Raw genomic sequence first — 25,909 nt, forward strand, 5'->3', positions numbered from 1 at the left:
TATGGTTTTCATTCCCCTATGCCCAGAATTCTCAGGTTGCCAACAAATATACCAGTCTTAATAACAAGTTGTCTTCTTTCAATTGATCACTGAATCAAATCCAAAATTAAACACCTTTCTCCCGCTTCCACTCCCACTGAGTCTACTATATACCATTGTGTCTTTCTACTTTCCTTTATAATAATTTTCTACGCATAAATATGTCCTTAAAATGCCCATTGAGTGTATATATACATAAACTAGCGAACCCAACGGACGTTGTCCTGCCCGAACGTTGGCTTACCTGTTATTAGCTTGGAAAAAGACTTTTTATTGATATGTAGGTACTTGTTTATGATTGAATTCCAAAACTAAAAATTTTTAATTTTCAAATATTGAATTCAAGTAGGTACCTAGGTACTTGTTTATGGTTGAATTCCAAGACATAAAATAATTAATTTTCCAATATAGAATTATTTTTGCAAATGTCTAACTCGGCTCTTCTCACCAACAGGGGTGCACATTATACATGAATGCGATTTTCAAAAATGTATTTAATGCCTTTTAATATTATTTTAGTATTACCAAAAATCCAGTAAAAAATAAATTAATGGGACGAAATTATAAGGAATGTAAGAAAAGAACCCGATTGAGATCCATAAAAAGCGAATGTTGTTTGTAAACATTAAAAAACACACTTTTTTTTAAACACAAAAAAAAATCACCTTCCATTTTTAATATGCATTCTCGCCAAATGCAACCCTGGCAGATCGATAAAAAAAAGATTTATGCTTCTAATTTTTTTTTACAGTTTCGATTGAAAACTTATATATCTACGAACACGCGCAGCGCAAAGATCTACATTTCGCTGAAAACCACACGTAAATCGGTTAAGCCGTTTAGGAGAAGTTCAGTGACATCACACGTACAGAAGAATTATATATATAAAGATAAATAAAGAAAGGAGTTCTGCATCCATTTGGACATGCAGAGCAAATGGACGACGAAAGAATGTCTAAAAAGATTTACAATTCTAAAGAATGTTGTGAAGTTGTCAAGAAGTTGGGCGCATGTCGTCAAAATCAAAATAACTAAAATATTGGGAAATTTAATTAATTTTGATTTATTTATTGTTCGTAGGTCTTTGTCGACACCACAATAGCTACTCTACAATTGTATATACAGCAGCTCAATCATGCCTTGGAAGAAACGACATCGCAGGTAATGTCTGGTCAGAGGAGTCACGTATACCTTGCTCCCAAAATTTACAACACTCTACCATTTGATTTAAAATTAAATACAAATAGACAGGAATTTAATTTGTTTGTTAAAAAATGGCTTATGGATTTGGGTCCTGAAAACTGCCTCGAGTCACCGCACCAAAACAGTAGTCTATCTGAAGTCAGAATTATTGTTACATGTCTGCTATTTATGTTTTATGTGCACTTTCAGGACAAAGGGATTTTGAGTATTATTCAATTAAAATCTATAACCTTCTTCCACTGTCTATTAAAACAATTAGTAACGAGAAAATGTTTAAAAAGGCTATAAAAAAATGGATAGTGGAGCTGGGTATAAGTAAAATGGATTGTCTCATTCGCCCAAACCAATATTGAATCAACTGCTCCACAAGTGTATAACTTATGTTAGGTTTTTGTTATTTTCATTGTGTGTTTTGTAATATAAGTAATATTGAAGTACATATTATATACCTAGTTTTTAAAACTGTGAATATTTTGTTAATTATCTCTGTTTATTAAGTCTTCTTTGTTTATTCTCAAATGTAAAAACATTTCAAAAAAGTATATTGTTAAGTGTCCTCGGCACAGGTAACCCCAGTGAGGACACATTATTTTTATTATTAACTATAGTTTGTAAGAGAAAAATATGAATCAAAAAAATAAAAATAAAATAAATATCAATACAGTGTTATCTGTATTATATTTTATTTATCATGTAGTAGAATATAATATAAAAATAATGTAAATGAATGCCTCGACACGGGTTATGCCCAGTGAGGTGTTCAAATATAAAAGAAAAAATAGAATGTTTTTTATGAAATAAATCAAATAAAAGCACTGCCTAGCAATCACTAATACTGACGCGTTGTCAACTAAATTTAAATATACGTCAAATCAGATCTGTCCCACGAGTAAGTGAATAAGGCATTTGTGTCTGCTTATGACACCGCCGAGCAATGAAATATTCCTCGCATTCTCTGGCTAGGCCGTGACGGGGCTTCCCTACCTCATCAGGCAGGCCGCGGCGGCGATGGGGGATGCGCGCGGGCTGCAGGCGCGCTGCTCCTCCCTGCAGGAGTCCATCCGGGAAGCGCAGCGGGCGGCCGGCCAGCCGCTGCTCGCCCTGCAGAGGACCGACCGGCTGAAGGCCAAGCTGGAGGTGAGTGCCGTACTTCGTATCGGGATTATGATGGTTTGGGAATTCAGAAAAACCATATTATGGATACAAACCATTCTTTTCATTCGCACAAAATTAAACTTTTGCATACGGTCATAAATAAAGGAATCATAATGAACAATTTAGAAAATATTGAAATACAAAAAAAATTTAAATTCAGAGAAAACTTTAATTAATAATATAATGTTTCAAAATGCATCACCCCTGCTATCAATATTCCCCCCACCCCCTCCACCACACATTGACTTCCCCCTTCCGCGACCCTATCAGTACCTAAGTATTAATCTGTGTATGTATTTAAGTTAAGTTTATATTTACACCTGAGGATGGGTAATACTGATTACCCGAAACTAGTCGTGTTTTAATGTATTAAACTCTTGTGTGGTAAATTCACAAAGTGTTTTATTTCATTTATTTATTTATTTTATTTTATTTGGGAAATCAACAGTTCTACATACACATTTATAGTAAATAAACAGATATAGTATATAAACTCAGAACTAATAACAGATCTCCACATAGTATACAAAGTTAGTAAAGAAAATATATTACATATCAAATAAATACATATAATTTATACATATAAAAATGTTATTTTCATGTACTCAATGATTAAAGAATTTTTTATTTTTATTTTAGAACATTAAGTTACTGTAAATTGGGCAGGATTAGGACATGGATGCTTGAAGAGAGGATAAGGAGGGGAAGGGAGATGTACATATTTACTATTATATTGTCTACCAAGTTACATAAAGCATTTTTAGTGTAAATTTTAAATCTGACAGAGTGATGTTTGTGTAATCTATATTTGTAAATTTCGTATTGTACTCTGAAAAAGTCCTACGAAAAAAAGCATTTTTAACATATGATGTTTTACTTATTGGTACATGAAACAGGTGGTACCGTCTACAAATCCTGGCTGGCACATGTATTGTTATTAAACCAAGCAGCTCTGTACAGTCAACCATTCCTGTCATAATTTTGTAAAGCATTAGTTGGTCCGCACACACTCTGCGGTATTGTAGAGAAATTATTAAATAAATTCATTTTTTTTTTCCACAAAGTAAATGCTGAAACAATAAATCATATTCACTTGCAGTTTTTAATAAGTTTTTTAAAATGAATTTAGGTTTTTTTCCTCACGTTTTTTAACTGGTATTAAATTAAACAGTTTTGGTACCACACTCCCCATTGTTCTATCTCCCTAGAAGTTCTTTTGTCGTGGCACCGTCAGCTGCTGTGCCGATACTTGTCGGGTCACGATCTGTTGGGTTACTTTGGATTTAAAACTGCAATCGAGGAAATGATCTGTCACTATCTCATACTGGCACTGTTTGTTAATGAAGAATTCCACTGTTTTCTAATTTATTTATTTTGTATTAGTGTACTATTTAACTAAGCAAATATATATATATTTTTTTTTTTTGTACGTTATTTACAAAGATATGATTTTTGAAAGTTACATTTATCAAATACCGCGCCAAATGACTGTAATCAGTGTGTCACTTTTCAGTAGTGACGTCATGAAACGGTCGGCGTTCTTACTTTCACTGACCCGACAAGAATCTACGGAATATTGCTTTGATTACTTCATTTAGTTGATCGTAATTTGCTCATTTCTATGTTATGGTTGTTTTTACGAACGTTTCGATTCAGAAAAACCTAGAAAATTGACATAATCTCTGGTTGAAATGTCAAATTAGACTATTTTTTTCTATGGTCAAAACGTTCCTTACAAGGTGCGGGGGCTTTAAAGCGGAAACCGGAAATACTACACGTAGATATAAGGAGTGACGTCATTATTTACGATTTTAAAATGAATACTATTTATAACATTTTTTATTTATTTTTGCGTGCGTTTTTGAGATATTTCATCCTACGCCAAAATGTTTTAATTTTCACGTGTACACGAAAACATTTTTAAAATTTAATTCCGGGTTGGGCTGGAATTCCTCATTGGCAAAACGTTAACATAATCAAATAATATTTAATTATTGTCTTTTGCCTCAATATTTATTTTTAAGGTACAATAGTTTTTAAAATTTGTACTTGTAAGTTCAAGACTCTGTCGGTATAAGATTTGAAACTTAGTACCCATATTGAATTATTGGGTTAGTTCATATCTCCTTCACTAGCTGCTCTCTGCGCCCCCTGCCGTTCCATCCGATATACTTCTTCCGGTTTCTCTCCGTCTGCTCCATTATGAGTTTGATGTTCGCAGGTGGCGCGTCAAGAGCTGCGGGAAGCGGACAAGTGGGCTGCGCTGGCGGGGAGCCTGGAGGCCATCTTGGAGTCCGGCGACACCATGGATCTGGCCGGCATCACCAAATTACTGGAGGATATGAACCAGTGTCTCGAGGTGACTACTTTACGCCACAATCACAAGTCAGGGGCGAATCGTCCAAATAAGCAATTAGGCACAGCTCACCATTAATTAATATTTGACTTTCCATAATAATGTTTTAAAGTAACCATGTTTATGGAAAAATAAATAAAATAATTGTTATATTTATATACAGGGTGTTCTTTAAACCCTGTCACATCCGAAACCACGATGATCAGTATGGGCAAGAAGACATATTAGCATATTTAAAATTTATTTAGAACGCAGAAATTTAAAAAAAAAAGATATTAATAAAAACAAATGGTGGCTTTATTCTGCAGGGGAGAAGCGAGGGGGGCGTGGCCATGTGGTTGACGGTGTATCAGAATCCCCCTTCCCTCTCCTCGCTTCTCCTTTGCAGAAGTAAGCAACCATTTGTTTTTTTTAATATTTTATTTTTGTAAATTTTATTTGTTCTAAAAATTTATTTCAATGTGCCGATATGTCTTCTTGCTCAAACTGATCATCGTGGTTTCGGATGTGACAGGGTTTAAATAACACCCTGTATATATAATTCTTCTGTGCGTGTGATGTCACTGAACTGCTTAGCCGATTCACGTGTGGTTTTAGAGAAATGTTGATCTTTGCGCTGCGCATGTTTGTAGATATTAAAATCTTCAATCTAATACGTCAAAAAAAAAAGAAGTTAGGAGCATAAATGTTTTATTCATCGATCTACCAGGGTTGCATTTGAGAAGAATGCGTTTACAAAAAAATTAAAGAATGTTGTTTTTTTGTGTATAAAAAAGTTTGTTTTTGATTTTTTAAAAACATCGTTCGTGTTTTGTGGATCTTAAATTCATGGATTCTTTCCTTGAATTTCTATCCATTTAATTTATTTTACTGGATTTTCGGTAGTTCTAAAATTATTATTAACTGATATTAAATACATTTTTGAAAATCACGTTCATGAATAAAGTGCACCCTTGTTAGTGAGAAGAGCCGAGTTTGACATTTGCAAAAAGAATTCAATATTTGAATATTAATAATTTTTAGTTTTGGAATTCAATCATTAACAAGTACCTAGGTACCTACTTATCAGTAAAAAGTTTTTTTCCAAGCTAATAGCAGGCAAGTCAACGTTCGGACAGGACAACGTCTGACGGGTCCGCTAGTTTATTCAAAATCACCACTAACGTTTATATCTGACTACAAAAAAATTTATTTATAAAGTGCGCCCAGCGTCCAGCCCGTTCTCAGTTAACGATAAAACTAGCCGATTACCTCAGCTTATTCCTCCATACAAAAAAGTACACTATATTTTACATCGTTAACCCAAGTCAGCTTTTTTAGTACTAAAACAAGCTTGCAGATTTCAAATATTATTTGAAGATTTTCTATTTGGAAACTAGTATTTCTAACATTTTTTCCGAATGACTATTTTTCTTTGATAGGATATCGTTGACATATTATGTATCACATAGGACATGTGGCGTTTGAAGTGGTCATTTTTTGCATCATTATTTATTTTAAAAGGAATCGGCCAGTGCTCAGTGTTGACATTTCAATCATAATTATATCCATCTAAAATATTTTTTTTCTTTTTTACTATGTAAAGTTTCACTTTTTATTTTGCATGGCAGTATGCTTCTTATTGTTTCTAAATGTATACAAAAAAGCATTGTTTATCTTTTAAATTTTTACGCACTATGATTGTACTTAACTGTATATTTTTTGTAAATGCCCCTTGGGCGTATTGTAAATTAAATAAATAAATAAATAATGGAAATATCTGCAAAATTTCATTGTGGTATTTTTTAATAAACTTTTGTAAAAGTATTGTATCAAAATAGTGTAGAATAAAGCTACATATATCGTGCGATTAATAATAATTGTTATTTGAGTGGATTTTCTCAGAACCACAGAAAAAAAAGCCATTTATATTACTTACTTATTATGTACTTAAATTAATGAACATTTTTCGTTGATTACCTATAAAATAAATCACCGCTCGCCACTGTCACATGTACAAATGGATGTTGAAAAAATGATCCGTCCTGTCAAAACTCATATGTACATAGAAATTCCACTCGTCGATGCGCTTTGTAGCTGCAAGACTTTTTGTGATGTTAGCTATCGTATTATGTTAATGTTATCAACTATCAAATATCTAAATTTAGTCGATGAGGTCTACAATTTCAACCGTCCCTGCGCTCAGTAGCTGCAAGACTTATTGTAATCTAACTTCCATTTTTATAAAAAAATAAATTATTTCGTTTTTTAAAATATCACTTAAACTCTAACTTAACTCTTAAACTTCATTGTCAACTAAAAATTTTAAAAATTAAAAAATGTATATAAGGGGCTAAATTTCTTCTTCTTAGTGTCGATGCGCTCTGTAGCTGCAAGACGTGTTGTAATTTAGCTCCTATATATCATAATTGTTATATATCATAATTGGAGACGAGGAACTAGAATCCCAACCGTCCATGCGCTCTGTAGCTATAAGACGTGCTGGGATATGTATTTATTGTACAGCGCCCTTGAGGTGATTTTCACAAAAATGGCGCTATATAAATTATCCAAACATATATAGAACAACATATTGACAGAGATAAATAACATTTTAGAGAAGGGAGTATGGAAGTCTAGGCATTTACAGGGCTTATGACCTATTATTGGCTGGTTTAAGTGACCATTATAGAATGTCTCAAACAAGCAGAAGAATTTGCGTATCAGGAAGGCATGTTTTCAAAAGATGGAAGAGTAGAAAAAGATGTTGAAAGGAGAGTTAATGCGGGCAGCAAAATGAACGGCACACTAAGCACTGTAATTTCTAATAAAAATATGTCAATCGAAGCTAAACTGGCAATGCACAATGGAGTTTTAGTTCCAACACTTATGTATGGATGTGAAACATCGAACTGGCAGAGGAAGGATGAAAGCCGAGCGCCTCTTAGATGAATGTGTGGGATATCAATGTATGACAGGGTTACGAATGATGAAATCAGGCGAGAGTGTAAATCTGAGTCATGTATAATTAATAAGATTAAGAAAGGGTCTCTGAGGTGGTTCGGTCATGTAGAACAAATGGATGACGAAAGAATGGTACAACAGGTATATATGGCGAGAATGAACAGTAACAAGGGACGAGGACGACCGAGGAAGATGTGGCATGGTCAGATAAACCAAAATCTTAAGTCCGGTCATGTCAAAAGCGGGCAGAACCGAGGGGCATGAACAAATGTAGAAGAATCTAGGAATGTAGCCAGGATAGACGCGTGTGGTGGTCTATGCTCCACGGGGAAATGGCGCGATGGTAGTAGACATAATATCTTGCTTGATTGTTGCCGTAGGTTTTGTCCGGATCGCCCGACCACGAGGAGAAGAGACTGCAGCTGGAAGGATTGAGAAACAGATTCGAGGCTTTGCTGAGTCCAGTTGTGGTTGAATCTTTCACGGGGCGGCAAACAGGTATGAACACCTATCTATCGCTATTATTGAATGTTGGGCAGGCAGCAGCCTGCCAGGGGCGAACCGTGTATAGAAGCGATTATGCGCAGCTTACCATTATATTTGACTAACCATAATAACGTTTTACTGTAACTTTGTTTTTAAAAAAAATTAAATAATTAGTTAATATCTCTTTTAAATCATTTTCACCGTTTGTATTTTCATCCTTATATAAATATCAATATTAATAAAGCGCGCCTAGCACTTGCGGTGAGCCAAGAATCTTGCCGATTATTCCAGTTTATTTTTTCATACAAATATGTATTTTTGAATGTCTTAACCCCAGTGCGGGTTTTCACTCCTTGATTAAACTTGCAGATAACACAAATTGATTTGGAGAACAGTATTTCAAACATTTTTTTTAAGGGCTATTTTTCTTTGAGATCCATAATTACTTTCATGCGTCATATTGCGGGACATATGGCGCTCGATGCGGCCGTTTTTAGCACTTTTAATTTCTAGAACAATTCGGTCAGTTGACATTTCAATTGAATACCTAATATCCACTGAATTCATAGTGCTATTTTTTTAAATAATTTTTAATGAGTTATGAATTAAAGTAATCCATAATGTAATATATCACAAAGTTACGTCGTTTGAGTTGATTTCACAGATGCAAGTTGTTGTATCATACAGAACCACAGAAAATATCAATTTATTGTAAATAATACTTACATTATTTTATGTACCTTCTATGTAGGTACTAATATATGATATTTTTTTATAGCTTACCTGTAAATAAAATCACCATTCGCCACTGCTGTCTGCTGATGTGCCCCCATCCTATCAATCCGGACGCAACAGTGAAATATCACAAACTAAAAATACAAGTGAAATGGATTAAGAAAAAATCATTGTATTTTGAAAATCAATGTGGATTTTGAAGGAAAATGGCCAGAATGGAAGACTAGACACACGACAAGGAGATATGACGAGGCTCGCCAACATGTCGCTCGACCCGTTAAAAACTTTTTGGGAAATAGCAGATGGGTAGTTCTGCCCCAACCGCCACACAGCCCAGACTCGGCGCCTTCTGATTTCCGTTTGTTTCGGTCGATGTACGCCTACGCCTTAATTCAGTCCGAGGCATCAAAAATTGGCTTGATTCCTTCTTTGACTCGAGAGATGGCCGGTTTTTTGGGATGGCATCCACGAATTGCCAGAAAGATGGGGAAACGTTGTAACTCTCGATACAATACTTTGAACTGTACAAGATTTTCTTTGATAAACGCTCAAAATTCCAGTTTTTAAGTCATAGACCTAATACAATATGAAATTTTTTTATACAAAATTAATTTAAGAACTCTCCTCTCTGTAGAAATCTGTTCCAAGGAGGTCTGTACAGTGTTCAAAATTATATTTACATGTTTCACATTTTTCTTCAGCCAGATTATAATTCATCAAAGTGGATTTGTCTGCTTTTCATAAGCTTCTATTTATAAGTGTCGGGATCAGGAGGAATATTCTTTAGTGGGCCAATCAGCAACTTCTCTAGCATTCCTAGTGAAGAGGAAATCACTTCAAACTCTTCAGAAGAAGCCGGCCTGTTGACAGTCATCGACAGGCCTTCCGTTCCACTAGAAGACTGGATGACTCCGTGTTGCTTCTTTGTGACGTCACCTTTCTCCGAAGACAGCCGGTGTAGATTTTTGTGTATTTTGCAGACAGGTGTCGGCAGCTGTGGCGGGCGTTCGTGGCGATGGGGCGGCCGGGCGCGCTGGCGGCGTACCGCGCGCGCTGCGAGGGCGCGGCCCTCGGGGGCCTCGAGGGCGCGGGCCCGGCGCGCCTCCGCGACCTTCACGCCGCCCTGCTGCGCCACGCAGCCCATCAGGTACAGTTTGCAGTAATATGGGAAAAAACTCTAGGTGAAGACGTGCGTTTTAAACAACTTATAAATTAAATATATTTACATTTTTATTATTAGAGAACACATAAAAATCTGTTTGTGTGTGCCCTAATAATAACGTTTATTAAAAAAATAATTTCCTCCAGCTGGAGTGGCTGCCCCAGGCCTGTCCCGGTGAGGAGCACTTTGGCTGGCTTCTGCGGCTGCATGCCCCCCTCCTGCGGAGTACCAGCGGCGGCTCCCACTGTCCCGAGGACCTCCAGCAACTCCTGGCTGCCTGCGACCACTACTCCGCCCAGGTTGCTGCCATGGACAAGGGTGAGACTGGTAGTGATAGAATAGCTGTTATCCTTTAGGATAATTTGTATAGCGCCATTTTTGTGAAAATCACCTCAAGTTCGCTGTACAATAAGCATCCCAACACACCTCGCAGCTACTGAGCGCAAAGGCGGTTTGGATTCTAATTCCCCATTTCCAACAAGGTTAAATTTTAATAATCATATAGGAGCTGTCCAAACATAGCGCTCTAACATAACGTTTAAGAATCTAGCTCCCATTGACACTGCATAAAAAAGAGTCACACCCAGAACCTCAAGAATAGTGGGTGAATGCGTCAGCCGCCACACAATGCTGGTGTAGATAAACAATTTATCGAAATTTTAATAATATATGCTACTCGTATAAGTGTGTGCCCTGTGGTACCCCTTTGTATAATATGATTTTTTGTTGCAGGCGACACGCCAGTAGAGGAGCTGAATGACTTCGCTCGGGCGATTTACTCGCCGGTCCGCACCGGGCTGGCCAGCCTCGGTACCATTCTCACTGCGGCCATGGCAGAAGACTTGGGCCCCCTGCCAGCTGTCAATGTACGTTTAACTATTGAACTCGTCTCCAATGGAGCCTATGGCGTCCACAATTCGTTCCCCGGCTTTTTATCTAAAGCATTTTGTTAAGGTTTTGCAACTAATATTATTGGATATGGGCAGGTAGCCTTTGCTGATGCACCTATCTCTCTTCTTCCTTCAAAAAAGCATCCAAATGGGTTTTGAACCGGTTGACCAAAATGGAATGGACAACTAAGCTTGGCAATTTATTCCAGTCTGAAACCACCCCGCTAGAAAGGATGTTTTTCATGAGATTGAGGTGGAATTGGGAACGATACAGCTTCCAGTTATGATCCCGTAAATTTATTTTGGGATTTAATTGATACATCTCATGCAGGGGGCAGTCCTAGTAATTATTGAGTATCTTATAAGTTTCTATGGAGTCCCCTCTTTTCTGTCATTCCTCCGATGATGTAAGTCCTAGTGCTTTTAATCTACTGTGGTAAGGCATCCTTTTGCAGTAGCGAGCGGTGAGTTTTTAGATTGGTAAGCTGCAAAAATTCTGATAAAATGTCTGTAGTGGTAGTATGGCCTAATTTAGTACACACATTTAATTAACAAAAAATGCATTAAAAAAATAATTGCAAAAAACTGGACTATTTTAAATTTGATAAATAATCTATGACAAATGGAACTAGCATCTCATAGTTTCAGTTAAAATATTTTCTAATTGAATACAAACATTTTATAATTCATGTATATTTTATTTTTGTTTAGCGAATCTTTGTTTTTGAAAACTCACTCAAGTATTCATACTGATACTAAGGATTAAAATGTCAATTCGTAATATTATTTATTTTACAACAAATCAACTTATAAACCACCGAACACGACTTAAGTATTATCCTAATCTAGCTTCTATGTTATATACTCGTACACATATTTGTTATCTTCTTTTCACATTATGACGGGTGCGTATAATACTATCTCACTTGCACTGTCTTCAGTGAAGCAGTTTTATTTTAAAGAATAATAGCCCTTATGAAGGAATGTTGAAAGACCAAATTGCACTTAGGAAAGCTGCAAAATTTTACTGTAATCGTAAGTAAATTTTTTCTAAGGTAAATCTGAAATTCAAAGTTTAGAGACGTAATGAAATTCATGTTTTATCTTTGGCCGCGCAAACTCCTGTAAATTTTTAACCCAAGAAATGCAATGTATTATTATTATATTATTATGTATTATTATTATCGATGTCCAAAAAATCCTGTCCTTTTGAGTAATTTAGGGATTTTTGTAGCACATCTTTGGACTTTTTCCAGTAGCTCGATGCTTTAGTGAAGTAGGAACGCCATACTCCAATAAAGGTCTTGTATATTTTAAGAAATATCTCTGGATTAATATTTTTGAATGCCTTTTTAATCATATAAATAATTCATTAATGTCTCGAGTAAGAATTTTGTGACTCGTGTAAGTATAAGTCTCGTAATACCCAGACTCCTCGAAAATGTTTTCCCTCTCTGCTGAAACAAATTGAGATCTAAATAACTCCCCAGGGAGGACATCCAGTCTGTCTGCAAACATTTCGACATACTCAACACATTGTGGATTATTCTTTGCTTGTCGGTAGTACTTTTAATTCATTTAACATCGAATTTACACTTGGGTATCTGTTGTTTTTCAAGATGATTGAAATAAAGATGTAATTCTAATCGTTACGATGTACTATTTATTGAAAATACGATTTTCAGATCGACAGCTCCGAAGCGGGAACGGCCTTGCAGTTGCGCGTGTCGCGTGGGACGCGCGCGCTACGCGAGCGCCTGGCTCAGGGGCGCGCGCTCTCCAGAGGAGCCGCGCACCGGCACCTGGTTTACTCCGCGCAGGTCAGATATTTGAGGGTGCTAGAAGCAAACTTAGGAATCTCCATTGAAGGAGTTACTGAGACATTTGCAAAAAACTTTGGCGAGATTTGTAATTATGCTTCACCGACTCGATGGAGAATGCTAAGTTTGCGATGCCGAGTAGTATAATTGAAATCTGTTTTTGCAAGATTTAGAGACGGTTTTGAATTACGCTATTATTTAGGTAGGTAGCTTTTTATGTAGAGTTTATTTTGGCATCAATACCTAATTTTGCTTCTAATACTCCCCATTTTGGTTTGAATTTCAATTCAATTTTATTTATTTATTTTAATTTTATTGATTCACTTATATGTACTTTTCAAAATAGGATATGTTAATGCATGCATATAGAATTAATTGGAAAAATGTGTGCTGACGTTGCAGGCAATTTAATATAATTATGGCTGTCGATCTCTACTAAATAAAAGATCTTTATTATAGTGGACTATATAAAATATTTATTTTAAAGCACAGTGTGCGTTGTGACGACAGAAGATTTTGAGAAAAAATTAAAAAAAGAGAGATTATTAATTTATTTATACTTTTACATTGTTTGTATTCTTTTTTTTATTACAGAATAATGTTCCCTCACCGGGGTGTCCCGTGCCGAGGGAAACATTTTACAAAATGTGAAACATGCCTAAGATTAGCTATTTAACAAAGTTAACATAATAATAACAATAAAAAAACTAATTAATCCAATTAACCTAATTATCATTAACACGAAATGCGATCCCTCAGGCGAATGTGTGGTAAAACGATGTATGATAGGTGCACAAATGTCGAGGTCCGTTAAGTGTGTAAGGCTGAGACGTGCATTATTGACAGAATCAAGAAAGGGGTGCTGCGTTGGTTTGGACATGTAGAGCGAATGGACGGCGAAAGAACGGCTAAAAGGATCTACGATGCAAATGTTGATGGATGCAGAAAACGAGGAAGACCGAGAAAGGCATGGCACGATCAAGTCCATCAAATACTTGAAGATGGACATGTCAAAAGTAGGAATAATCGGCGTGCGTGCATGAGAAGATGTATAAATGTAGAGGAAGCGAGGTCTGTATGCCAAGATAGAGTGTTATGGCGTTCTATCCTCTCTGCCTACCCCTACGGCGAAACGGCGTGATGGTTTGTTTGTTTGTTTGTGTTAATAAACAATAAAAAACTAAAATAATCATAAAAACCATAGCTAATTTATACAGACCAATAGAACAAATTTCATACACAGTACACACATTTTACCTATTTGGCTTGATCCACTCATCGATCCGTGCGCAACCCACCTCCACTATCCATTTCTTAATAGCAATTTTATATTTATAGAAATGACTAATTGTCCTTATGGATAATGGAAGCAGATAGCCCTCGTGCTATCTTTATATACTATGCAATTAGTACCCACCAAAGCAACAATACTCACAAAAAATCAATATGAATTTGAATTAAGAACTATATTAAAGAAAAAACTTAACAATTGAAAATAATAAAAAGCCAGTAAATTAGGTTAGTATAAAAATTGAGAATAATATTATGTTAAAAAAATTAGAGAATCTTGTTAAGAAAAACTCCCTCAGAGACATAAATGCATATCTTTATTCCAGTGGTTGATAGACGAAGTCTCCTTGCCTTGGGTCGGGGTGAAGGAGTTGCCGGGCAGCCTTTCCCTGCTGAGAGCATTCTCCCACTTGGACAATTTAGTCGCTGAAGCCGACCATTTGCTGGAAGAGGCCAAGCACGGTAAGCAGCTTCGTCGATGACGTTCAAAGCGATCCAAAGTTAAAACAACTTTCGGTCAAAGAGAATCAGTCTATTTATTTATTATTTAACTTTTTGTACATAATGTTATTTGTACAATGGCGGGCTTATTGCCAAATGGCAATTTCTTCCAACCAACCAATAAAATAATAGTTTTATTTTTATAATTCAAGTTACAGAACATATTCAATAGAAAAAAATATTAAAAAGCTAAAAATATATTAAAATAGAAATAAATTCCCTTAAATCAAAACTATTACTCAATGGGAAAAAGGAAAAAAAGAGGAAAGAGGAAAGGAGGAAAAATTAAGGAAGAGAAAGGAGATGTTCCTTCAGATGTGATTTAAACAGAGATAATGTAGTAACATCTTTGATGGTGGATGGGAGATGATACCACGGTCGAGCCGCATGGACACTATATGAGTTAGAGAAGAAAAAGGAATTGTGGATGGGTATTAAGAGAGTGCCTTGAGAATTAGAACGAAGAGGTAAACCATGAACTGATAAGCGTTGAAATTTTTCACGCAGGTATATAGGAGCGTTAGGACTATGAAGTACACTGAACAGAAGTGAGAGGGAGTGATAGTCTCTCTGCTGTCTAATTTTGAGCCATTTCAGTTGCCTACGATACAGTCTACTTATCCATTAAAGTGTACAGCCTACCAGTGGCGAGCGGTTATTTATTTTACGACTTGCAGGTTGAGAAACAATGAAGTACTGTTCATCGATCAGCATAGAAAAAGCTATGGTTTTAATTCTCCAATGACCCGTCTTTCTCGTATTGTTAACTCGAGACGAGATCTGGACTCTTTTGGTTTAAGTTTACGAGGATTTAAACGAGCACTAAATAAATAGTACAGACTTGTCTCGATGTCCCTTGTGTTTCTCAATGCTTCTTTTCTTTTTTTTTTTTAAATGTTTTAAACCATTCTTTTATTGAAATATTTAATCTAACTATAAATTGTATACATGGACAGTGTCCATTAGTAAATAAATAAACTTGACTGTAGTTTTAATTTATGTTCAGATGGCGTTGAAAATCTCTATTTATGTTTTTCCAATTCCATACTTTGCTCCCAAACTTGGAGGTCAATTTTGCCTCTTGCGACTGGCATTTATTTGTCAAGGTGGATTTAAGTGCGCCGTTCACTCCGTTCCCGGCACTCACCATCCGTTCAACAATTTCTCAGTCTCTCCGTTCCTAGCATCGACCCGCTCAAAACCCGGCATCGGGCATCAATCCGGTCGAGACTTGTTAACTATCGCCGGTGTTGCAGAAGGGAATACGGCGCCGCCGCCCGCGCTGGGCTCGGCCGGCTGGCCGGACGTGCTGCGCCCGGACGGGGAGCAGGAGCCCCCGGCCCTCGTCGCCCCCGCCGCCCTCCGCGCGCGTCTGCGCGCCCTGGCCAGGCGCCTGCTGCTGGCCCCCATCGCCACTCATCTAGGTATGTCTCCTGTGCAGCGCTGACCGCCGTACCAGCGTACTAGAAGCGATCTTCGTCAATGTAGGAACAGATCAGACTCGAAGGAACCGGGCGGAGGATACCGGGCGTATATTATGTTGTGTATGGCCCTGGGGAAGAAAACAAACGCTGGCGTCGTCGCTACGATGGGGAGCTGTGTGTCATCTGCAGGGCGCCCGAAGTGATGTCAGTGTCAGCTCCATCAAGCTAGGGCGCTTGAGGCGGGCTGGCAGTGGCGAGCGGTGATTTATTTTATAGGTAATCTACAAAAAATGTTCATTAATTTGTACCTACATATAAGTACATCATATGTAAGTAAAATAATCATAAATGACTATTTTTTCTGTGGTTCTGTGAAAATCAACTCAAACAACAGTTATTATTAACCGCGCAATATACAGGGTGTTCATTAAACCCTGTGACATCCGAAACCACGATGATCAGTATGAGCAAAAAGACACATTGGCACATTTAAATAATTTTGTGGAACAAATAAAATTAAAAAAATAAAATATCAAAAAAAGCAAATGGTTATTTATTTCTGCAGGGGTGAAACGAAGAAGGGGAAGTGGGGAGTCTGATACTGCGCCGCGCTTCCCTCACTTCTCCCATGCAGAAGTAAGCAACCATTTGTTTTTTTAAATATGTTATTTTTTAAACTTTTCTTTGTTCTAAATATTTTTTTAAATATGCTAATATGTTTTCCTGTCCATACTGACCATCGTGGTTTCGGATGAGACAGGGTTTAAAGAACACCATGTATGTAGCTTAATTCTAGATTATTTTAATACAATACTTGTACAAAAGTATATTAACAAATACCACAATGACATTAGGCAGATATTTCCATTATGATTGAAATGTCAACACTGAGCCCTGGACGATTCCTTTTAAAATGAATAATTCTAAAAACGGTCACTTTGAACACCACATGTCCTATGTGATTCGTGTAATGTGTCAACGGTATCCTATCGAAGAAAAATAGTCCTACGGAAATAACATTTGAAATACTAGTTTCCAAATAGAGAATTTTCAAAAAATATTTGTTATTTGCAAGCATATTTTAGTACTAAAAACATAATTACCATAAAACATTATTATCGAAAGTCAAATATAATGGTAAGCTGTGCATAATTGCTTATTTAGATGATTCACCGCTGCGAGCTGGCCATATTATAATATGCAGAGTGTAAAGCCGGCCGATGACGGGTCACAAGCCACTTATAGCCCAGACTTCTATATTCTCTTCTGTAATATTCCGTTGTATATAATACTAATAATTTATTTTTACAGATGGCGTTGAAAATCTCAATGGATGGTCTGAGAACGAACAGTACGAGTCGGATCTTCCAGACTTCAGTCTGTCTCCCCAGGAGTATGTGACGCAGGTAAATGTTCATACCCGACGGAATCTACCAGGGCCGCGATTTGTTTTATATTACATTATTATTAGGAAAAAATATATCACAAAAATAGTAATAATAATAATACATTGCATTTCTTGGGTTAATAAATTTACATCGTATTCCATACAGCGAGCAATCTGCGCCTCTATCGGCCAAAATTATTACTACCGGATTACAGGAGCTTGCGTGGCCAAAGATAAAACATGAATTTCATTACGTCTCCAAATTCCAAATTTCAGATTTACCTTAGAAAAATTTAACTTACGATTACAGTAAAATCTTGCAGCTTTCCTAAATGCAATTTAGTCCAGTTTTTTCCAATTATGTTTTTTTTTAAATGCATTTTTTAGTTAATTAAATTAGAAAATATTTTAACTAAGACTATTAGCCGCTAGTGCCATTTGTTATAGATTATTTATCAAATATAAAATAGACTTTTTTTATGTGATATAGACATTTTTATCAGAATTTTTGCAGCTTACCAATCTAAAAACTCACCGCTCACCACTGCCATCTGTTGACTTTTGGTCCACATTTAAACGTGGAATAAGGTTCTATGGTCGCTATCCCAGCTCTATATCGGGTGTAACTTTATGCGAGGTTTATAAGTAAGAATTTTTACTGTACCATCCTTTTTCTATGTAAATGTCTAGGTGTAATTTTATACCAGGTTTAAAGGTAAGACCTAACATAAATTCGATTGTGATGTGTTCAGTGATAATTGTTTTTGGGACTTTTCAGATAGGACAGTATTTGCTCACTTTGCCCCAACACTTGGAGCCGATGTTGGACCGAGGAGAGCTGTCGGCTTCCGCGGATGATCCAGCGTATCATTTCCTAAATGAAGTAAGTACGGCTAGTTAATGCTTGGTTAAAATAAACTTTTAAATTATATATTTATTTATTTTAATATACGAGTTGCATTCATTATTTACCTCGCTTATCATGAACAAGGTTTATCTTCTTTATACATATATAAAAGGCAATGTTCATATGTGTGTCCTCGATAGAATAAATAATTACTGGACCGATTTACGCGTGGTTTTTTGCACATTGATGAGCTTTGTCCTGGGTATATTTATAGATCTTAAAATCTTTGATTTGTTCTGAAGAAAAAATTTAGGAGCGTAAATGTTTTATTCATTCAACGAGAATGTTTACAAAAAACATTATTTTTTTTGTAGATCCTAAACAGTTTATTTCTTCAAACTCCTCGTAATTTCTACTGACTTTTGGTAATACTAAAATAATATTAACTGACTTTAATATATTTTTGAAAATCGTATTCCTAGATTAAGTGCACCCCTGTTGGCGAAAAAAAAAGTTTGACACGCACAATAATAATTCTAAATTTGAATATTTATTATTTTAAGTTACGAAACTCAATCATAAACAAGTTCCTAAGTACCTACTTACAAACGAAAAGTTACAATGTCGTTTTTTTACGTTTATCCGAATGGTTTTCACACGCTTTCGATACACAATCAGGCATTTTGGTTTTGAATTAAATGTAATTAATTTTTTCAAAAACAAATTTTTTTACATAATGAAATAAATCCTTAATTTCTCGGACTAGCATCTCTACCGCAAACCCCTACCACTCTCCTACCCAGCCGCTTCCCTCGTCCGCGTCCGTGCGTATCGCTTCTCCGCTCAAATACGTTCTTATCTATTTTTTTGTAGAAGAGCCGTAGGGGTTTGCGGAAGGGATGCCAGCGCGAGAAATTAAGGATTTATTGTATTTTGAAAATAAAAAATTAGGTTTTGAAAAAAAATGTTAGGATTTTTTTTGAGTTTACCGCGAGAATTTTTCCTTTGAAGTTTCGCAGTTTGGCCCCGAAACACCGTGTACATTTTTAGTTAGAATTAGAAAAATTGGACAGTGAAAGGTCAATAGTTTGATTAATGGCGCAGGTATAATTTTGCCTTTGACAATATTATTATTATAGATAACTTATTTAGCGCCATTTTTGTAATATAATTACCTCAAGGCGCTAACAGTACTCAAGTTCAAGCAGTGCCCGGTTGCCTCTTAGAAAAAAGAGGTTGATTGAAAATTTACTCATATCCGCTTTCTCTTCCAGGTCTGCAACTCGGCTTGTGAAATGATTGCGGAAAAGATCAGCTCTATTCATGCCATAGACAACTTGGGCCTTAGGAAATGTTCCACGGACATAGGTGAGACTCAGATTTCTTCTTGGCGACCTTGGCGATCACTGCAGCGAAAGCATCTCGGTCGGTCAGGCGGTACTCTTATTTTACGCAGCCTGGACAACTGTTACTCGCCATAGTGATTCCTGGGAAAATATGACCAGAGTGGTTTCCTGTTGCCTTCTCTGGTGAATTTTTCAGTCGTGGTTACCTTCCCTTGGCTATCCGGCTCTGGTTCGGAGGCGCCAGAAACTCGCCTTTCATCCTCTCGTTATCCGCTGCGATCGCGCCGTTACGGGTGTGATCCCATCGCCCGGGGTTCGCGACGCGGACGCTGACGAGTCAGACTAGTCGGTAGTGTTGGCGGTGAAACGCAACTGGACGTTTGCAGCATTTTATAGAATCACTCCCTCCAGCGAGATGAGACTCACTGCGACCCTCCTGGGAGTTTGGACCCCAGTTCTAATCTCAGAGATTCACTCCATTAATTAACCCATTTAAGGGGATAACTTGCTAAGCCTATTCTGCCGTCATAAGAAAGAAAAACGTTGCTACATAAAACAAAAAATTGAGAAAATGAATATTTTGTAACTCGGAGATTGAAAAATTCGCTGTGTGAAAAATACTACAAAAATTAAGTATATTAATAAGCGACAGTATGTATTATGGTTTGCCCTAACGGAATATATATATATTCATTTTAATAAATTTTACGTTATATATTTAAAAATTAACATTTTCATCATAGAATTAAGAATAGTCCAGAAGGAGCGTAGAATCATATTTAAATACATCGGACTGTGTCCAACAATTCCCCCACTATGCCCTACTTTCGCCGCGCGCATTCGTGAGGTCGCAGCGTAATGTTGCTTGATGGGAAAAAAAATAATCATAACACAAATGTAAGGTTAAAAAAAAGCAATCTGTTAATTTCTCTAAAATTTTATTGTGCACGTGGAAATATTGATTGGCACAACAGAGTAGATAAGTAAAGGGTCATTTAATAAGAGTAATCGAATTAATGAACATATAAAACAAATTTTATTTCACATCAAACGGATATTTTTATATCATGTTAAATAATATTTGATGTTTTGAAGATAATGTCGGTCAAATGTCCACCACAGAGTTGTTTAATCCGAGATCCAATTTTCATTAATTCTCGCATTAGATGAGCAAAGTAGGGTAAAAATTTACTACCCTGGCAGCACTAACGAGATTTCAATTTTGTTTCTTCGACAATCTAACAGATGGAAAAATAATTTCAATTTTTAAGTATTGCATTTGCTACTTAAACATTCGTTTACATTCTAATTACACGTGAAATGTGATACCATCCTGTTTCTTTAAGATCCTAGCAGTATTTCTACACTTTAAAAGGACACAACACGGCATAGTTGAATTCGAATCAGGAGTTGCGTACTGAGCGACGTCTACAAAAAAATTAATTGGTCAAAACGTAAACCTACTCATTTATGAGTAGTTTAGTCGCCTTCTGTTTGATGTGCGTATGCGGTTTCTGGACTATTCTTAATTCTATGATTTTCATCTTCTTTTTAGTAAAAAAAATACAAGAAAATATATTATACTTCAATGAAAAGATGTTTCTAGCTAGAACCGCCATTTTTATTAAGTAAACGTCTCTCTTTTTTAGTGTTAATATGCCAATTGATTCTCCTCAACTAAATAAAATAGACGCTACTGGCCATTTACTGTTTTTCAAACTAGTAACGCCGACCTCATAATCAATTAACTTCGAAATTACCAGCAAATCTTAAATTTAATTGAAAATGAGTAAGTACATTCATTTCAGATGTTTTTAAAAACGGAAAGAAAAAAAATAAAAATTTAATCAGTCTTTAATAATTATATAAGCCAGAAAAGCCTTTTATATTTAATAATCTTCGAGACTTTTTGCAGCTTAGTCTCATTTATTAGTGAAAATAATAGGGTGGTGGTTATTTTAGGAAGATAGATGTATTTTTAGTAGATGCGTACTTTATTCCTGATTTACTCATTTTAGAAAAAAATGTTAGATGCGTCCTTCTTTCTTATGACGTCACGTCCAGAGGCGCGTCAGCAGGTGCAGCGAATACACCACAACACCCAGACCAATTGAGAAAAAACGTTCTTGGATTTTTTCTTGCTACTGACGGGAATCCAACCTGCGATGCCAGTTTCACAAAAATAAGTTGACGGTGGCCAAATAGAAGGCGGTTATTTTGGAGATAGAGTTGAATATAAACAAATGCGTCCCATAGCTAGGGGGCACTGAATCCGAGTGCATCTCGAGTGATTACTTTCGGCCTGATTGGAACATTTTAACACGAATTGTAAAACAGGTATACAGGTTGGCCGGGGAAGTGACGTCCAAAGGAAAAATGTAGGTGCCTCATATTGAGGGCTCTAAGCTTTTGTAATAATACAAAAGAAATAATATTTAACATGCTATTATTCTCTGAAAGCAGCCTTCAAAGATACTGAGGCGGAATTTTTTCAACAATAATTATGATAGAAACAAATAATAACTGGTCAAGATAAAATGGCGACACGAGTAGCAGTGAACACAAGGTGATAGCGGAATATGACAGAAATTTCCCACCTTAGTATCTTTGAAGGCTGATTTCATAGGACCATTACAATGGCACACCGTATAATGGGCTATATTGAAAGGTTGTTTGATTATTGATCAAAAGAACATTATTTTTTGAAGCTTTCCTACTGTGAAATGTTTCCATATTATTTACTTTGAACTCTCTATCATTTGTATGTCCCGACGAAGAGACAGGTAGGTGTCGAAACCGGTAGACATAGAAAAGTCAGTAAGCGGTTATTTATTATATTTGTGTTTAAAGAAAGTATTTAAAAGAAAAAATAAATATTTGCATTCTTACGATTTACCAAAATATTCCATTTTGAGGGCCATCTTCAACGAGTTGTAAATAGCTCACTTTTAGAAAATGCAAATCGAGTCAGGGTAGAGTGGGATTCGAATAATTTATTAGATTATATATTCGAATAATTTAATCGATTATATATTTGAATAATACATTCAATTATATATTCGAACAATTTATTCAATTACATATTAGCATAATTTTATCGGTTACATATACGAAAAGTTTAATCGATTATATATTCGAATAATTTGTTCGATTTTATATTAAAATTATTTTTTCGATTATATATTCGAACAACTTATTCGATTATATATTCGAACAATTTATTCGATTATATATTCGAAAAATTTATTTGATTTTATATTCAAATTATTTGTTCGCTTATATATTCGAACAATTTATTCGATTATATATTCGAATATTTTATTCGATTTTATATTCAAATTATTTGTTCAATTAAATATTTAAACAATTTTTGTTTTGAATGTTTTGAATGCAATGGATGCAGGTTTTCAGGTAGACGTTTTATATACGGATTATTCAAAGGCTTTCGATAAAATAAGTCATTCGGTCTTACTTCGCAAGCTTTGGAACATTGGTATACGGGGGAATCTGTATCGTTGGATATGTTCCTACATTAGTAACCGCAGTCAATCGGTCTCACTCAAGGGATTTAATTCATCATTTAAACCAATCCCATCAGGTGTCCCTCAAGGTTCGCATCTTGGACCCTTATTTTTTATTATTTATATCAATGATATAAGTTTATGCATTCAAAATTCAAATTTTTTGCTATACGCTGATGACAATAAAGTATTTAAAATTGTGTCTTCAATAAATGATTGCGAAGTTCTTCAAGCTGACTTAGATAGAATCTGTTGCTATTGCAAGGACAATCAGTTATTATTGAATTCTGATAAATGTCTTGTCATGTCATTTACTCGAAAGAAAAAAAGTATACTATTTGACTACAAACTATCTGGGAAAATTGTCAATCGTTCAATGAAAGCGAGAGATTTGGGTGTACTGATGGATGATAAGCTTTTATTTAGAGATCACATAAATACAATAGTAGATAAGGCGTACAGACTTCTAGGGTTTATCTTACGAATCTCCGAGCCATTCTCATCACCAAATACATTCAAACTTCTTTACCATACTTATGTGCAAAGTCAACTCGAATTCGCTTCATTAGTATGGTCCCCTCAATATAATGTATATATTAATCAAATTAAAATTATTCAAAAGAAATTTATAAGGAGCCCGGAATATCGTTTTGGCAACATTAAAAATGATTACGGCGCATCTTTGATCAATTTTAATATAGAATCACTACAAAAAAGGCGCCTTACGTATGATTCAATTTTTCTTTTCAAAATTCTCAATAACATAGTTGATTCGCCGTATCTTTTACAAAATATTGGTTTCCGTTGTCCTCTTCGCTATACTAGATTAAATTCCCTTTTTTATGTACCAACTTGTAAAAACAATTATACCTCGAATTCATTCATTAGACGCACCTGTAGAAATTATAACGGACTCAGTATTGATGTAGACATTTTTAACTGCACGTTGCATTTGTACAGAAAATTTCTTCATGGGGTCGATTATTTGGGATAGTTGCTGAATGTGCATCTCGAGTGGTTTATGCTGTGTATATGTGCCGCATGTAATGTATATGTCTGTGTATGTTTTATATGTGCGTTCATGTGTGTGCGTGGATGGCTCGGAGTGTACATTCGGTATTTTTATTTATTTTAATTTATTACCTCCATGGAAAACGCAAATGTCAACAATTATCTTTTTTTCACTTAAAATTCTTATTTATTTTTTATTTTTTGTCACATTTAATGTTTATATCTTTTTAATTTATGAAAACTTAATTGGTCTTTTTATGTTAAAAAATTGTTGTTTTTAATACTGATTTTGTATGACTGTATGTTTTCTAAATAAAAAAAAAAAAAATAAAAAAATTATTCGATAATATATTCGAACAATTTACTCGATTATATATTTAAACAATTTATTCGATTATATCTTCAAATTATATACAAATATTTAATAACAATTACTAAGATTGAAAACAGTCACCGTGAAAGCCTACGCACTCATTTCAAACCGTTTTTTACACGGTACTGTGGGATATATTCCCCGTGTAAAAATTTGTTCCAGCGTATTAATTAGGTCGGCTCAGCTTGTTCTTAGATGCAGATTTTTCAATGCTGTTCGTATGTTTTGTTTTCCAGCTTACTTGACATCGGTGTTGGAGGAGCTCGGGGCTGGGTCCGAAGGCCTCAAGTTTGTGACGAGCGCGCTCGCCAAGAAGCAAACTTGCGCAGAAATCTCTAGTTAATAATAATATCTTTTGTTACCTTTTCCATTTTAATTTCTGATCTTTACCAAAATAATTTACCAATAAAAACTTTTAATCAGGAAGTTCTGTGGAATTTTCCAATTTATTTTATTTGTTAATAGACCATTAAACTAAGCCAAATTATTTTTTTTCAATTTTTATATTTCGTATTATTAGGATCGTAAGTCAACGGACCAATCGGCAAACTGCCCGAGAAGAAGCGGAAGAGAACTGGAGATGTCATACGCGAAGTCGTTTCAGAAATACAAAACTTAGCGCTTATAATACGATACAACATTAATTCATCATCATCATCATCATCATTCCGTGTCCACGAAGATCATCTAGGCATCTCTGTCGGTTGCCAGCTCCTGTGCGTCCTCCCAAGTCAGGTTCCCTTCCCGTAGTTCTGACACGAACTGCCGACGGACAGTCAGCAGTGGACGTCCAGGACGTCAAGAACCCGATGCCTTGTAAAGTAGGCGAGCGTGGTTAAGGCTCTCAGGAGGCATCCGCAGTACATGGCCGAGCCGACCGTATCGCCTCCGCTTGATGACAGTTGTCACCGGAGTTTGCTGCGTCCGTTCTCTAATTACTTCATTCCGCACAGAGTCAAACCACCGCACACCCGAGATTCTTCCGAGACACCTATTCTCAAAACTCAATATTTTGCCGTTTTGGGCCCTAGTGAGGTGCCACGATTCGCATCCGTAGAGGAGAACAGGTGTTATGCAGGCGTTATATAGGCGGCATTTGGTTTTCACTGAGTAAATATCCCATCTCCAGACAGCCTCCATGCTGTTGAATGTGGCCCCTGCTACTCCTAGCTGCACCCCCAGTTCTTTTTGAAAGCTGCCATTTTCCGTAACATATACTCCCAGGTATTTGAAACTCTCGACCCTTTCGATGATTTGGTTTGACAGAGTCAGGGGATTTTGGGCATCGAGGCATGAAGTGTTACACAGTATATGGGTTTTGCAATATTGATTTTTAAACCGACGCATGCGGAGTACCTATTTAGGCTACCTACAGTGGCCTGAAGAGCCGTGACTGAATCGTCAATTATAACCGCATCGG

At 36.0% G+C, this 25,909-nt stretch overlaps 1 protein-coding gene across 1 annotated transcript; it reads left to right on the top strand.

Annotated features, from left to right (window-relative positions):
• Window positions 1–1,119: 1,119 nt before the first annotated feature.
• Cog7 (conserved oligomeric Golgi complex subunit 7) lies at window positions 1,120–24,915 on the top strand (the record flags this gene model as incomplete). Its single annotated transcript, XM_088239644.1, has 14 exons — window positions 1,120–1,200; window positions 2,206–2,379; window positions 4,619–4,756; window positions 8,077–8,194; window positions 9,898–10,064; window positions 10,226–10,397; window positions 10,812–10,945; window positions 12,655–12,789; window positions 14,406–14,541; window positions 15,837–16,004; window positions 17,316–17,410; window positions 18,170–18,274; window positions 19,513–19,606; window positions 24,726–24,915. Coding segments are annotated over 14 exons (1,824 nt in total), but the record flags the coding sequence as incomplete, so codon positions are not given.
• Between the last annotated feature and the right edge of the window lie 994 nt (window positions 24,916–25,909).

The sequence above is a fragment of the Micrasema longulum genome, unplaced genomic scaffold, assembly GCF_059751315.1.
Source record: "Micrasema longulum isolate JH-2025_06_02 unplaced genomic scaffold, ASM5975131v1 h1tg002209l, whole genome shotgun sequence".
Classification (NCBI taxonomy): Eukaryota; Metazoa; Arthropoda; class Insecta; order Trichoptera; family Brachycentridae; genus Micrasema; species Micrasema longulum.